At 43.0% G+C, this 15,648-nt stretch overlaps 1 protein-coding gene across 1 annotated transcript in view; it reads right to left on the bottom strand.

Annotated features, from left to right (window-relative positions):
- Window positions 1–2,165: 2,165 nt before the first annotated feature.
- The window catches only part of LOC116891006 (guanine nucleotide-binding protein subunit alpha-14), a 302,838-nt gene continuing 289,355 nt past the window's right edge, over window positions 2,166–15,648 (bottom strand). Inside the window, exons 6-7 of the mRNA XM_032891687.1 lie at window positions 4,764–4,917; window positions 2,166–3,536 (exon numbers count right to left, since the gene is read on the bottom strand). Of these exons, the coding sequence (XP_032747578.1) occupies window positions 3,346–3,536; window positions 4,764–4,917 (345 nt within the window). The 3' untranslated portion in view covers window positions 2,166–3,345. The remainder of the gene's footprint in view (window positions 3,537–4,763; window positions 4,918–15,648) is intronic.

The raw sequence follows: 15,648 nt of genomic DNA, 5'->3' as shown, positions 1-15,648 counted from the left end.
CAGTATTTGGGCAGAAAAACATTTCAAAACCAATATACTGTCATTTATAATACAATGTTCTAAATGTCAATGAGAATACACTCATGCCCACCAATAATTATAGATTATATTTAGGACTTATTAGAACACCATATATAAAATTTTTAAATGGTCATCTATGTATACAGGTGTATTACAATTAACAAAATTGCCAGAGAAGGTAAACTTTAAAAATACTTTCTCTTCATAGGTTTGAAATTGTTTGGTTCCATTTTTATGAAATGTCTAGACTAGTGTCTTCACTATTTTCATATTGACTAAATAGCCTGCACTTCTTTGGTATGTTTATTATTTGGTGCAAACATGACCATTGGTTATTACAGTTTTTAAGTACCTACTTCTTTACTGTGTCCCTATTTCCTTCACTTTTCTATTCTCAGTATTCCATGACCTAATTACCTATTACACAGTGGCTGCCTTAGTTCTGTGTTTTGATATAGTGTTATTAACCACAGGCATTTCTAGTGTGGTTCTTATTCTTAAAACTTACCTTATTCTTTTTCTTTCTAAAACTTTGTTGGAAATCCTCACAAACACTTGAAAACATTATTTCTTGAAGGGGTAGGTTTGGATTGCATGCTAAGATGACTGCCTAGTCTAACCATATGGGAATCCAATAAAGCTTTCTGGGCTTCCATCTGGTCTGGTTGTTATTGAGTAGAACCAGGAACATTCACCTTCTCCTGCCTATCTAAGATCTGAGTATTTAATTAATGCTTAGAGTCATACTTTTAGATTAATAACTAAGTTACTCCTAGAGATGAGCGTCCTGACTTTCCAGTAGCTTCTAGCCACCAACTTCAGATGGCCGATTTCTTCTAAAAGAAGGGCTGAGGGAGAATGTCTACAAACAGAATGAATACCAACAGAAATTACTAAGTTATCTCTGATGTGGAGAGTTTGGCTTTGCTGTAACTGGAAAAGGTATTTGTTACCAAAATTTAATTCATTCCATACAACTCTTTTGCCCCAAAAGACATCATTTTCTTGTATATCAACCAAAAGCTAAATTCTCAATAGCTCAGTGCTAGAAAGTACTTGAAAAAAGAATTCCATTTTATTTAACTCCCTTAGGCCTGACTACATGGGCATGCTTCTTTTTAGATTAGGTTAATGAGACCCAGTTAGTCACTTTTAGCCATAGCAAATGACAGGGATTACAAAAGTGAATGCTAGCTCTATCATTTTTTTTTCTTTTTTTTTTTTTTTTGGAGCTGGGGACCGAACCCAGGGCCTTGCGCATGCTAGGCAAGCGCCCTACCACTGAGCTAAATCCCCAACCCCTCTCTATCATTTTTAATATCTTGAAAAGCTCTCCTTTGTCTTTGTCTTGATGACTAATTCCTTCAAATGAGATTTAGCATTTGTTTGTCCAATTGTTCATGACTTTTAAAACATAATGCTACTTTGGTAGAGTGGTTTCACGTTTGCAATTGTTCCAACAAATTGACAGTCTGGAGGTCCCATCCCTGGGTGAAAGATTGGCTTAGTTCAGTTCTAGGAGTTAAGCCATGTGGTTCTGCAACAGATGTTGCCAATCTGAGAATTAACTAAGTAAGCCCACACCAACCAAAGGCATTGAAGCTGAAAATGCATAGTCAATCGACTGACCCTCTGGAACATCCAGTCCAGAAGCGCACTACGGAGAGGTTAATGTTTCCCCTCATGATGGTATGGCTGACTGGGAGCTGCAGCTTACAACTGCCCATCATCTCAATAGAGTACCAGGCCAAAAATCACTAGCTTGAGAAAGGATCATAATTCAAAGTACAGTTTGTACTGGATACATGTCACTTTCTCACTGTTGTAAATGCTAAACCATTTCAAGTTGGGGACCTCCGGAGATTGATGAGAGGTGGATCTGTCTAAGTAAGTACAGACATTCCTCTGGGTAAGCAGTCCAAGCAAAAACCACCGGAGCCCTTAAGTATGAAGTACTCTACTGTCCTGGGAATCAGGACCTGCACGGTTTACTGAGCCAGGCACTAAGAGCTCCAGCACACCATGATGAGTGAAGACCGTTTCAAGAAGGAAGCAAGAAAGCTGCTGAGCTGTTAAGACTGTAGCATTTTCCTTTTGAACAGAACCATCAGCCGTGAGCTCTAAGAAGCACATCATCATCGGTGTTGAGGGTAGAACAGTGTATTCTTAGTATCCAGAAAGGCACAGCATACACAGTTCAAACAGCACATTTGTGATTGCCACCAGAGCTTTGACAAGGTTTATATAACATCTGCTAAACAAGTTATGCTTTAACCATTCCATAAGCTATAAGACCTGGCCATGTTGCATCAGGACACACACAATGCAATATCTAGAGTCCACTTATCATATGTCACAGTTGGTGTTACCAAATTGTGGCAAAATTAATGTTTGGATAATAATAATTTGGATTAGAAAGCTGACATGAAAAGAACTGCTTTTTAAATCTTTGACTGGGGGTATAGCTCCATTGGCAGAACATTTGCCTAGCATGCACAAAGCCCTGGGTCCCATCCCAAGCATCACTTAAATTGATTATGTGACACATACATCCAAGCATTACTAACCTGTAAATGTCAATGTGAAATCACACTGTTTGAGATCTCTTAGTGTTAGGAATTAGCAACCATGGGAGAACTGCCTTAAATAGGTTGTGTATATGAAGACAAAAGAATCAGAAGTCCAAGGTCTTCCTCGACCACATAGTGTGTTAGAGACCAGAATGGAATGCATGAGGCCTGTCTCAGAAAAAAAGTCCTAGCTGAGCATGGAACATTCAGGCAGGAGGACCAAGGCCATGCTCAATTACATTGAATTGGAAGCCAGCCTGGACTACTTAAGCCTGTTTTTAAATAAAAAAATAACCCCAAAAAAGGCATAGAAAGAAGCTTTTTGGTTTAACAAAATATTACATGAGTCATACTTCAGCATTAAGGGGAAGAAATGTTAGAAATGTTTCCTTAAAAATTTATTTTAAAATTATCAAGCCTATGAAGATGTTTTAGGCACCTAAATGAATCTCAGAGGTCTGAAGCCATGATTTGTAAATTAACAAGTCCCTCTGTTACGTGATTTGTAAGAGCTGTTGAGCACTAGTTTAAAAAAGGGAGGAAATCACTCAAAAAGTATACCTAATCTTAGAGCCAAAAGGTAAGAAAAGAATTACACAATCAAGAATTAAAGACACTTAAAAGGGTTGGTAAAGTATTTTTCACATTGCACTATCCATCTCTGTCCTGCAGGCCATGTAATGTTCTTGGGTCCTGGTCCAGGTGGTCAGAAGCACTTGTAGATTGGGCAGGAAGAGCTCAGCTCGACCTCCATTTACACCAAGTTGAACTCCCGTAGGTTCAGCTGCAGGATGGTGTCCTTGACAGCAGCAAACACGAAGCGGATGTTCTCGGTGTCGGTAGCACATGTAAAGTGAGAATAGATGACTTTCTCTTTGTCAGGATTCTGGTCTTGATACAGCTTCAGGATAAAGTCCCTGGCAGCTTTGACATCTTGCTTTGGTCCTGATCATGAGAAAAATAAAGATACAGACTTACTACCATGTCCTCTCACAATCTATTTTTGTTCTTATCCGGATCCTTCTCTGACCCATCTTACCTTATATCTATGGAAAGTTTACCTGGAGTAATTTACATTTCATTATGAATCCATAAAATAATATTTTAAAAATGCTTCTCATTTGTGTGTGTGTGTGTCTGCGCACGCGTGCGCGCATGCATGTGTACACATTCATGTGAACAGAGAACAATGTCATGTTACTCATGCACCTCTATTGACAGGGTCATTCATTGGCGTACAGCTCACCAACTAGACTCAACTAGATGGGCAGCAAATCCCAGGGATCTGCAGTCTCCCTGTCCTGGCTCTGTGATTACAAGTCCTCACAATTGTGCCTTGCTTTTGTAGGTGGTTTCTGGCATTTTGTACTAAACCATCCCCTAGCCCAATATTTGGTCTTTTTAAAGTGTCTACTGATTTATCTAATAATTATACTGTAAAGTGGTTTGTCTAAAAATAGTGACCTAATGGCCTAGTTTTGTTTCTAACCACTTCTGAAGTGATACTTTGTAATTTGTACAGACAGACAGCAGGGGGCTGGGGCCACAGGGCATGGTGCAAAATCTGATATTACTAGGTTGATTTTAAAGCTTGACAAGTCCTAAATTATACTGCCATTAAATACCAGAGTATTTAATCAAAGGAAAGGGGGATACACTGAAATACCAACGTATAAATATCAATGTCAAGAGTATACTATCCGAGACCTCTTGTGCTGGGAGTGATTAGCAAGAGTGTGAACTGTCCTTCCTAGAGCAAGGCATAAATGAAGACTTCACACACATCTATGTCTAAGATGATGTCATCCTGTGACCCCACAAAGCAGCAAGTCTGCCAACTAAAGCTGACTAAAGAGCCAGCTCTGCTCCAAAGAGTTGCCAGGGCACCAATGGAAGGCTGTGATACAGGAAGGCCAGAAGATTTTTCCTAGGTGTGGTACCTGAGGTGGACCCAAAAAGTGGAGTCAGCCAAGTGAGTTGGCATGTGCATTCAGGCCTCGCAGTGACCGATGTTGAGGTGAGACCATGAGCAGGGCAATGAAAACTGTGAATTGGCAAGTGAGAGCCCATCAGGGAGGCCCCAGAATGCCATGCTGAAGACTAAAGACTGATCCTGGAGAAGAAGTGCACTAGGTCAATGTGAAAGCCCCATTTCCCAAATGAGTAACTTACCTGTGTACTCTGGGAAGTAGCTGATTAGATGAGAGTACATGATTTTCTCTTCCAAAAGATCCTTCTTGTTTAAGAACAGAATCACAGAGGAGTTCAAAAACCAGGGGTAGGTGATGATGGTTTTAAACAGGGCTTTGCTCTCCTCCATACGGTTCTAGGGAGAAACAAGGAAGTTGGGGTAAGCCGGGAAGAAAAGCAAGACTTGGAAACAGCACGCTAAATGACTGAGTGTAGCTATCCCCTTTGGGCCACTGTTCTTGGGACAAAGCATGTGATCCCATCAGACCAGCTTCTATTTCCCTTCACCCTCACCTGCCTAACTGACTTTCCTGGTCCGACTCTTTAGAGCACTCTTCTTCTCTTCTTCTCTTGCCCTGAACAAGCCTTTTAAATGCAACTTGGACCAGAAAGTTTACCTCATTTGACAAGGTGTTTGTGTTCCTTAATTGTGGTGAGATACCAGCTTCAAGTGGATGTGTGCTTCTGAACAGTGCCTCAGGTATATTGCAACTCAGGAGGAAGGAAATCTCCAGGGAACACAACCCTGAGCCCTCAGGCATGTTAAACTCTGGTCAGAAGTAAACTAACATAGCAGAGCACCTTAGCTATGCGAAGATTGTTGTCCCAGTTTGGTGGATGAGCATTGTATTCCAAAAATTTAACCTCCCCAAATCCACAGAAAAGTGATTCTGATGACAATTATGCTACAGACAGTAATTTTAAATAACACCCTTCAAAGGAAATACTAAAAGCTCTCAAATTTGAGGGGACAAGAGCTAAGAAACATAATGTATCACATGACAACTACTGTTGACAGCATTTTCTCTTAAGTCTTTCTAAGAGGAAAAAAGGCAAAAACTTTCCTTTAGAGAAGAAAGAAACCAATACAACATCAAAGCTCACGGAATACTCCAAAGGGCCGTGCCATGAATCTGCTTCCCAACAAGCCCAGACCTATGCATTCTCCGACTCCACAGACAGACCCAGAAGTGTTATCAGAGAAATAACTCATCCACTTAGACTCTCTGAAGTATAGTATTATCTTAACCTCCAAGGAAAGAAAAAAAATCTATATAGCACAGTGAACAGACCCAACGTGTATCAGCTGGAAGGAAAGGGCCGAAATAACAGCATTTATGTTCTTCCCAAACACCTGTGGTTTCTTATGAGAAGAGACTATATTTAATCTTTAAGAATATCGAACTGACCTTGTGGTCCCTTGAGCACCCAATCCTTTGACTCTTCTGATAAATACCATAAGTAACTTCTAAGAATTCCTTACTTTTTGTAACTTATGTGTTTCTTTTGAAATTCTGTTCGGGAGAGCTAGGCAGTAGCCACTGTTACTCCAATGGCACAAGTAAGGCACAAGTAAATGAGTTAGTTAACTAATATAGTAGCACTTGTCAGAGAGAAACCTTCACTAAACATAAAGTTTGTTCATGGGTCATGACCTGATCCCAGCCATTGATGATTTACATTCACATCCTTGACACAAGAGTCAAGAAATCTTCCATTAACGTCAGAGGGAAAGACCATTAAGAGGACACTGGTATTCCTCAGAAAATTACCTCACAAAGTGACTGACAGCCCTGGTCACTTTCTGTCAGAGCATCTAACAGAACTAGACCTAGCCAGCACCTTGTGTCTTTGCAGGAGGCACAATACCTGTCTGGGCTGGATCAGCCCTGGATGCCCTGTGTGAGAGCCTTGCGGGGAGTAAGGACAAAAGCAATCTCAAGTAGTTCCTGACCTGCTCCATTTGATGGGCAGCTCAGCCCTGACAACTCAGCTAGGAACTTGGTTTGGGAGTGTCATTCTCTGGAGGGTGAGGAGTCTGCTCATGGCACCTATTAGAAACAGTATTGCTTGGGCTGGGGATGCCAAGCGTGATGAAGCCCTGGGTTCAAACCATACAGTGGCTTATGGGTATTATCCAGCACTTGGAAGGTAGTACAAGGCTGGAGGATCAGAAGCCATCTCAGAAGACATGAGACCCAGTCTTAAAAGGGATGTGGTTGGGAGAGAATTGTTAGACAACACTGTATGTATTAGGGTCTCTGAAGGGAATTGGGAATAAAACTGACCCCAATGGAGTCCAGTAAATATACTGTGCATATGTATATGTACAGTAAATAGTATTGAGTCCAAAAGACTATTTTTTTCTAGCATGCCACTGGCAGTAAGACCGTATAAATGCTGGCCTGGTAAGCTGAGCTCCCTAACCCAGTCCCAGCACTCTGCCTTTTCCTAGTTTCCAACCTTTGTGATACATTACGTTTTACCCTGGGGGAGTGTTGAAACAGTCCTGGTTCTCAGACCATAGCCACTGTCAATCAACCAAGCCAGAGTCTGCTATTTGACTCGGGACATTCAGTTTCTTCCAAGGATACTTAGAAATTCTAGTGGCAACTAAAGATCCAGTGTTCTGTCACGACTCTTGATGTGCAATAGGCCAAACTGTCTAATTTAGTCATAAAAATAATCCATTAAGTCTTCTGTTTCTTTTGTTTGGGTTTTTGTTGTTTATTGTTAATTTGGTTTGGGTTTCTTTGAGGCAGGGTCTCACTTTGTAGCCTTGGCTGGCCTGGAACTCACAGAAATCTACCCGTCTCTGCCTCCCAAGTGCTGGGATCAAAAGTGCCACCAAACCTGGCTGTGAAATCTAATGATATCATCTCAGAATGTATTCTGTTAAGTGACAAGTGACTGAATTTGTTACACGGGACATTAGTCCCGAGTCTGCAGGGCACCTGTAGGTTCCATTGGTAACAGACACCTGAGTACTGGCAGAGAAGGAGGGTCAGTTTCCTCATGTAGCTAGCCTCTTGAAACAGTGAAGAAGTAAGACTGTCTTCCCCAGTTGCCACCCCACCCCCCACTCCAGCAGCATACCTCATTGTCACACTCAGCCAGAACCTGGTCATATTCACTCAGAGCAACCAAAAGATGATGGAGGTGGCGGCTCTCAAAGCAGTGAATCCATTTCCGTCGTTCAGATCGCTGGCCACCAACATCCACCATCCTGCTTGACAGAGGCAGGCGGTCAAAGGTGGGAACGCACAACTCCAGAGAGAGAATAAAGCCATCGCATCATTGAGTTAGTGCCTTTGGAGTCCTCAGTGAGTTTTAGAGGAAGGGGCCTCTGAGAATTAGTGTGTTAGAACAGTGCTGGATGTGCAGGCAGTGAAGAACACTGGTGGTTTCCAAGCAAAGGACTGAGACGGAGCCTGCCTGCCTGGAGATACTGGATAAGAACCTACTGCAGTAGTCCTGGCACAAAAACACCAACATCCACTTGGGCTTAACTCCAGCCACCCACATACAGTCAGCTTGGACATGAAAGGGACACAGGGAAGCCATCTTCCTGGTACCTCTGCTTTCTTCATGTCTTATATTTAACTGTATAATTTGTATTCTGTTTTTTATAACGTGTGTGTGTGTGTGTGTGTGTGTGTGTGTGTGTGTGTGTGTGACACACATATGAGTGCAGATGCACTAAAGGCCAAAAAGAGGTTGTTGGATTTCTTGGAGCTAGAGTTACAGATAGCTGTGAGTCATTCAGTGAGGGTACTGGGAACCTAACTCCCTTAGCCACTGAGCCACCCCTCGAACTCCCTCTCCATCCTGGTCTTGCTTTCACAGTTCATCTCAGTTATCCACAGATCCTTTCTGTGTTAGCTGGATCCACCCCTCTTCCCATCTGCATGTGCTTTTCTGCTCAGTATGAAAATCCAAAAGACATTATCTGTGGCGGGAGGTATTCATGGACTCAGTGCAGTGACTGCTGCCATACAGCCCCAAGCACTATTGCAAGTCCAGTGGTACCCTGTCTAAAGGAATAGCTGACATGTTACTGAGCTCTGCTGCTGCTGCAGAAGATGCAGGCTCACTGTTACCAGGTCTGTGGACACTTTAGAGAAAACTAGTAGGTTTTAGGTAAAACATCTATTCTTAAGTGTTAGTGTAGATATTTGTACTAACACCCTAGCAGACTATATGGGTCAGTTAAAGCACACAAACTGCCAGGTCACACCCACCACCCCTACACCTCATCGTCCACACACCAATTTCTGAAGCCCCCAAGCCAGTTTCCTTAGACTGTCTATAGGCTCACTGTGGCTCCCATGACTACTGGTTGGAAAGGGGCCTTTGAGCCAGGTTCCAGGCGTACCGACATGCATGCAATGCTGTGCATACTGCATGTGGCAGAGGGGAACAGAGCTGGGGGAGAGAGCAGAAATATCATGACTGGCATGAAGACATTTTGCAAAGACCTCAACTTCAAGCATCAGAATTCTTCATCCAGAAAGATTGCATGGGGGAGGTGCCACAAACTCCAAGATGTCACCACATTAAACCCGGTCCTAAGGCTCTGGAAAGGCAACACCTGTTCACCAAAGCTTTAGCAAACTCTGGTTCTGAGGTGTTTGGGAGGTTGCAAGCAGCCTTTGAAGTTGAAAAGGTTTAAATCCACAAGGCAGCTCGGGAGAAAGCAACCTTGAAATTGGACATCTGTAACTAAAATGCAGAGAGTGTTTTCACACCACCCCTCCCCCCTCCAATTGACAGCACTGCAGGAGTTCTCAAACAGAATTGTGCCAAGATTGGATTTAATCTGGGATGGCTAGAAATGTGTAAAATGAACATTGTTTAAAAGGATAGGAGAATACTAGATGTACATGAGATTAGAGAGGTGTCCCCTGGTTAAGAACTCTTATTGCAGTTACAAGGGACCTGAATTCAGTCCCACATAATGACTCACTGCCACCTGTAACTCCAGTCCTAGAGGTCCCTTATAGTCTCCAAGGGCTTCACGCACCTGCCGCACGTGCATATACACTGAGGAATACACACATAACACAAAATAATTTTATAAAGTACTTTGATTTGTGATACTTTTTAAATGCCCTATACTTTCATTAATTTTTCCTGTACAAAGATCAAGAAATATCTATTCATCCTGAGTGGTGTTGTATACTTACACACACACACACACACACACACACACACACACACACACACACACACACACATACAGCTATGAGTACTCCATGTATTATAAACTTTTTAACACACACGTTTATATTGGTTTTCTTTAAGGATAAATTTCATACAAGGTAATAAGGAAAAAGAAAAATCCTATTCAACATTAGGGAAAGACATCATAGTGGATGGTATGGTCACAGGAGCGCACATCTGTGTGACTACATAAGAAGATTTCTTCCTGGTAAGAGGCCAGAAGTCCTTCTGTTGAGGAGCATGAGAGCCCAGAAGGCTATCACAACCTAAGAGGGCTTAGGAATTGAATATCTAAGACTCACCTTTGCACTTGCCCCTGAACAGAAAATCCTTAAAAGAACAATGTCTTGGAGACGGACTTACCGGAAGATGATGTTCTCCAAGTCAAATGGATATTCTATGATGCCATGGTAGGCACTTTCGAACAACGGTCGCCCTGTTGCGTTAGCACGAAGAGGGCATGGCGATTAGGTCAATGTCCGTCAGGTAACTGTGACATTAAAGAGTCAAGATGCCGAGGCTCCATTTTTGAGAAGGGAAATAAAGCCTTCCTTGCTCAAGAGAAGTCCTCCCCTGACCATGGGGTACCCACAAGAAATGGAAGCAAGTAATGATATTTGGAGGTTACTGAGCCAGTTCTGAAGAGACCAGGACTCAGAAGAATATCATGAGCCTTCTGAGGATACAGGTCACCCCATCTCAGTTCTCAGAGCATCATCTATGTAGCCATGAGAAAAACAGCAGCCTAGAGGCCATAGAAGTGGAAAATAACACTGGCTCCTCACCCAAAGGACCTACCCACTTGACTTCATCCAAGAACCTGAAATAATCTAGACCCTGTTCTCTGTAAGAGCAGCTTATATGAAAATACACAGATGACCAACAGGCCATGGGAAAAAAATTCCCTAAAAGCCAAAATAATATTTTCCTGTTAAGCACATTGAAAATGAGACATCTAAAACCATCCAAAATTTGTCTCGTGCTATTTGGAACTATGTAATTAAGTTCTGACTTTAAAATACATCTATTTTTTTTCTAAAGTGAAATGAAAAATTCCTTTAAAAAAAAAACCTTCAGGCATGCTGTGTAGCTCAGGTGTCAGGTGCTTGCCTAGCATGTGCTACAACCTGGGTAAAACCCAGGGCCTCCTGCAACAGATGTGATGACAGGTCTGCAATCCCGACACTCCGGAGGAAAAGAATCAGTCCAGGGTTGTGCTGAACGACACTTGGAGAGTTCAAGGCCATCTAGGCTCCAGACTGTGTCTTAAAATTTTGCTTAATTACTCTTAAGTCCTTACAAAAGACTTCACTAGTAGTGGCATTGGTGGCTCTGCTGCTTTCTGTAGCGCACAAACCTAGATGTCCAACCTAGAGATTTAAAATGCTGGGCCCGGCTCCCAAGTTTATTATTGTACTTTATGGCAATCTTCTCCCTTTATCCAGTGTTTCACTCCACAGTTTCAAATACCCACACCATTTATGACCCAAAAGTAATGTGAAAATAATGCAGAAATAAAAGATTCATCTTTAAAATTATTTTTTGTGTTCTGCAAAGCTATGGGCAAAATTCCTAAATTTTCAATCTATTTGCCATTCGAGTAACAGGATAAAATCTGTGGCTGTTCTGAGATGTGAAAACACACTTTTCTAGTGTAGCCACACTTGTACACTGCCCACCTGCTAGATACTCTAATAGCTGTCACGGCTCTCACATCTCATGGGGTCACATTGCCAATAACGAGTAGCTCTAATTTTATTTAATGTGCTAGGGGAAATACTTTAGTTTTTAGCTTGTGTAAGTCTCTTACTGTTTCCTCATTTATAAGTTCATTTTGTCATGCTTATGTATGTATAGAAAAAATGAATGCAATATCATTTGTGATTTAGGACTTCTACTAGGGACTCTGGAAAGTGGTCCAAAAGTAGGTAAGTGGGGAATAAGGGGAGACACTACAGTGATTGATTGATTAAACCAGCAGACCACAGTGTCTGAGATTAGAGGGCATTGATTGGTGGCCACATAGCCCCCTTAGCATACTACCTGGTACCCCTTTCGTTTGTGCGTGTATAAATGACATCTAAATATGCAGACATTACTAGTAGATAACTGCAAAAGCACTGAATTGGACCAAAGAAAAATGCCTAGTAACTTGTGTCATAGACCTGGGGTGGGGTAGGGGTTGTTGTTTGCTTTGCTTTGCTTTTTGAGACTGATCTAACCTAGGTTGCCTACTGACCTGAAAAGTCACATAGCTGAGAATGTCTGAGATCATTTGCCTCCTGTCTCTCACTTCCCCGGTTGCTGGTATCTAGGCAACACACCATAGCCACAGATTTTCAAGGTTGCACTATCTTCTTTTTTTATTAATGCTACTGTCTTCTGTATAGCTCTGTTTTACCTCCCAGCCATCCCTGGCACGCCTGTCAGTGGACTTGTTTCTGTTCTCAAGATATACACTGAATCAATCTTACAGCAGTACTGGCAAGCTTCACTCCAAATGGATGTGAATCCACAGGCTTACATTCCTGGCAGGCATCTTACTAATTTCTTTCCTTTTTCCTGACATCAATGTACTTCTCTCTGCTGATGTAATTGGATTGATTGTGCCAACCTGGATTGAACTCAGCACTGCCTGGGACAAATGTCTAGGGAAAGACATTAAAACCATGGAAGTAGCAATGCCTTTCCTGACATCAACACTTAAAAGGGGAATTGAGTGGGTTTGAGAGTTTCACCGTCCAGGGAGGAGGAACCAAGCTACAGAACATGAATAAGCAGGAACCCCAAGAAGAATTTCAGGTAAGGTTCAGTCACCTGTGGGTCACACCCAATCTAGGGGACACTTAAGAAAGAAAAATGTTGTGATATCTCAGGATAGTTTGCAACAGAAATTTTTCATAGGTTGAGGATTTGAATCTAGAGCTTTATAGATCCCAAATACATTGCTATTCCTTTCTGAGAGCGCCAAGTAAACCCGGTGAGAGTCCTGTGTGCTGGTCTTGCAGATGCTGATGTCTATCACTAGAGGGCAACAAGATCGGCGACTGATTTAAACAAAGCCAGCCTGTGGTTTCCAGAGGATACAGAAAGAAACGAAAAACCACAGGCAGGCAGGTGTATCTTTGCTTAAATCATAACCTCTGCACCAAAACTTAAATCAGCTCCACTAAAAAGTCTCCCAATTTAATTGAATGAATGATGATCCCAGGGGGACATCTGGGACCCCACAGAGGATTAGGGAAGAGAGACTAGAAAAGCCATGCTAGAAGGAAGTCAGGGAGCCAGCTGCCTCTCTCCATGAAGGGAAGAGCAAGGCCGCTTGGCAGGCTGGGTACTCACTATTTGGCAGAGTCTGACAGCTGGTACTCCCTCCTCCTGTTGTGCACTCCTGGATTTGATCCACACAGCTGCTTGGTGGCCACAAGATTCTGGAGATGCTTGAGACTTTGTCTACTCCACTTCTCTGTGGTGGGCATTTTCCTATTCAATGGAAAGAAAACACTGCCCTTAAGCGAAAGAAAAGACTGACAGACAAGGGATGATCTTGCCCTGTCCTGGGGTGGAGGAATTTCCTGACAGGTGTTGGGCTGTACACAGCCAAGCCTCAAGCCAGGGGCTGGGCAGGATGGTTGACTACTCAATCTAGAGAAGTGAGCCACAGACCGCACCAGACCTGCACCTCAGTCCGGCAACAACGCTTTGGCTGCTCCAAGACCCGGCTTTGATTGGCGAACAGAGACACCCACCATGCAGCCAAATCACGTCTACATATTTCTGCCATCCCAACATCCATGTAGTCAGCAACAGACACAAACTGCGCAAACCAGGATTGTTTGGCAGAGTGGAATAGCCTCAGGTTAAGAACAGGGACACACTGTCTCTGTAAATGGAAAATCAATGTCAGCAGGCCACCCACCTGCCTTTTTTTTTTTCCTCTCAAGTTTTTTTTTTTCCTTTTCCTTTGTATTTGTTTGAGTAGATTTTACTTTGTAAGGCAGCATTGGGTTCAGCAGAAAGCTTCCAGTTCAACAGACAGCTCCACATACCAGCTACAGTCCGATTGAATCAGTGAACAGTTCTTTCCACCGGAACCACTCCCAGATGCGCCCTGTGCCGCATGGTGTATAGGCTGTGTTCATTGCAGTTGTTGCCCTGCTAGACACACAGAAGATTCCCTGAGCAGGAGCTTTGCAGGACAGCCTACGCAATGAATATTTCTCTCTTGCAGAGCCTAGCACATATCCATCACTAGACACTCTACATGGAGTCCCTTCCTGTCCTTAGCCAGAGGTGGCCGGAGGGTCCTGGGTAGCCTTCGTGGAGCATAACTACCGTCCCATGCTTCTGGCTTCCATTCTACTCTATTTGTTTTCTCCTGCCTCGACCCTCTGCCCTCTTCTGTCTGAAGTGGCCGTGCCTCATCTTCAAACAAGCTGGGCTCCCTCAAAGCAGAGCAAGAATCTTCCTTGTGCTTTTATCCAAGAGTTCAGCAGTTTCTGCAACTGGTTGGTGCTTTCCTTTGATATGTAAGCTCCATAAACACACGTGTACTTATGTAGCGGGGTGGGAAATCCACAGCCATGAAATGTGAATGGCACAGTGCAAAGGCCTGTGCAGAGGGTGGCGAGCTCACAGAGGAATTTGGGGACTCACTGTGGTGGCTCTCAGCCAGGCATCTCCCTAACTCCACTGCCCCTTCTTGCATGGCATGCATCGTATGTTGTTTTCCTATATTTAACAGTGAAATCCAGCTTTGCTGTTGAGAATTAGAGACAAAAAGTTGACAGAGAACTGGGTGGGAAACTGCCATGCTGTGGGGGAGGGGGAGGCGGTGGCCAGCATAGATGTGTGTCCAGGAAGCGGATGAATAAAGTGGGCCTGCTGGTCTTAGGAGTCTCAGGGGGAAACAGTCAAACTCAAAGACACAGTGTTTGGGAGCAAACCAGCGGTTGCAGAAACATCGTCGATGACCAGGCTCTTGAAGAGAGCTCAGCACAGACATGGAAGAATGTGGCAGAATGGAACCCGTGATTTTGTACAATTAAAATATACTAATAAGAAGGGGAAACGGTGATCAACAAGAACTTTCCTTTTCTTGTTTCTCAAAAACCAACATTTTCACAGCTTGGAGAGGGAATACAGAAGACAGATGTGTGTCATACAGGAGGTCCCAGGCTACCCATGAAAGGGTCACAGAGGAAGTGATACCCTCACACAGGGCCCTGTGGCTGCTGAGTGTCCCTGTCAAGCACAGTGGGCTTCTAGCTGTGACCCAGCAGGCTGCCCAATCTGTCAGGTCCTCATCACAGGGGCCCCTCTTCCGTCAACTCCCCAGCACAGCAGCCACCTCTGTGGGACCTTTTGTTAGGTAACTGTGCATTTGTGTTTTGATTCTACATCGTTATAGTATATATACCACATGTTCTCTTGACTATTAAATAATGAACATGGCTAAGACAAGCTATTTAGGTATGTGTGTACATGTGTGTGTGTGTGTGTGTGTGTGTGTGTGTGTGTGTGTGTGTGTGTGTGAGAGAGAGAGAGAGAGAGAGAGAGAGAGAGAGAGAGAGAGACATGGCGAGGAGCACTAAAGAGCTACTCTCTTGGCAATGTTCGAGGAAATAATACACCAACACTAACAATCAACAGGCGGTATGGGAGGTCTCTTGAACAAATTTCTCCAGTTGACATTTTAATTAAAATTAATATCTAATATCCATTGCTATGTTACCAATGATAAAACCTTAACTAGATACTATTGGAAAGGTCTACTGACATCCAATAGCCATAAACACAGAGAACTTTGTTTTAAAAGTGGTGGTAAAAATACACACACACACACACACACACACACACACAC

This window comes from Rattus rattus, chromosome 2 (genome assembly GCF_011064425.1).
Source record: "Rattus rattus isolate New Zealand chromosome 2, Rrattus_CSIRO_v1, whole genome shotgun sequence".
NCBI lineage: Eukaryota > Metazoa > Chordata > Mammalia > Rodentia > Muridae > Rattus > Rattus rattus.
This window is presented reverse-complemented; position numbering and strand designations above follow the sequence as displayed.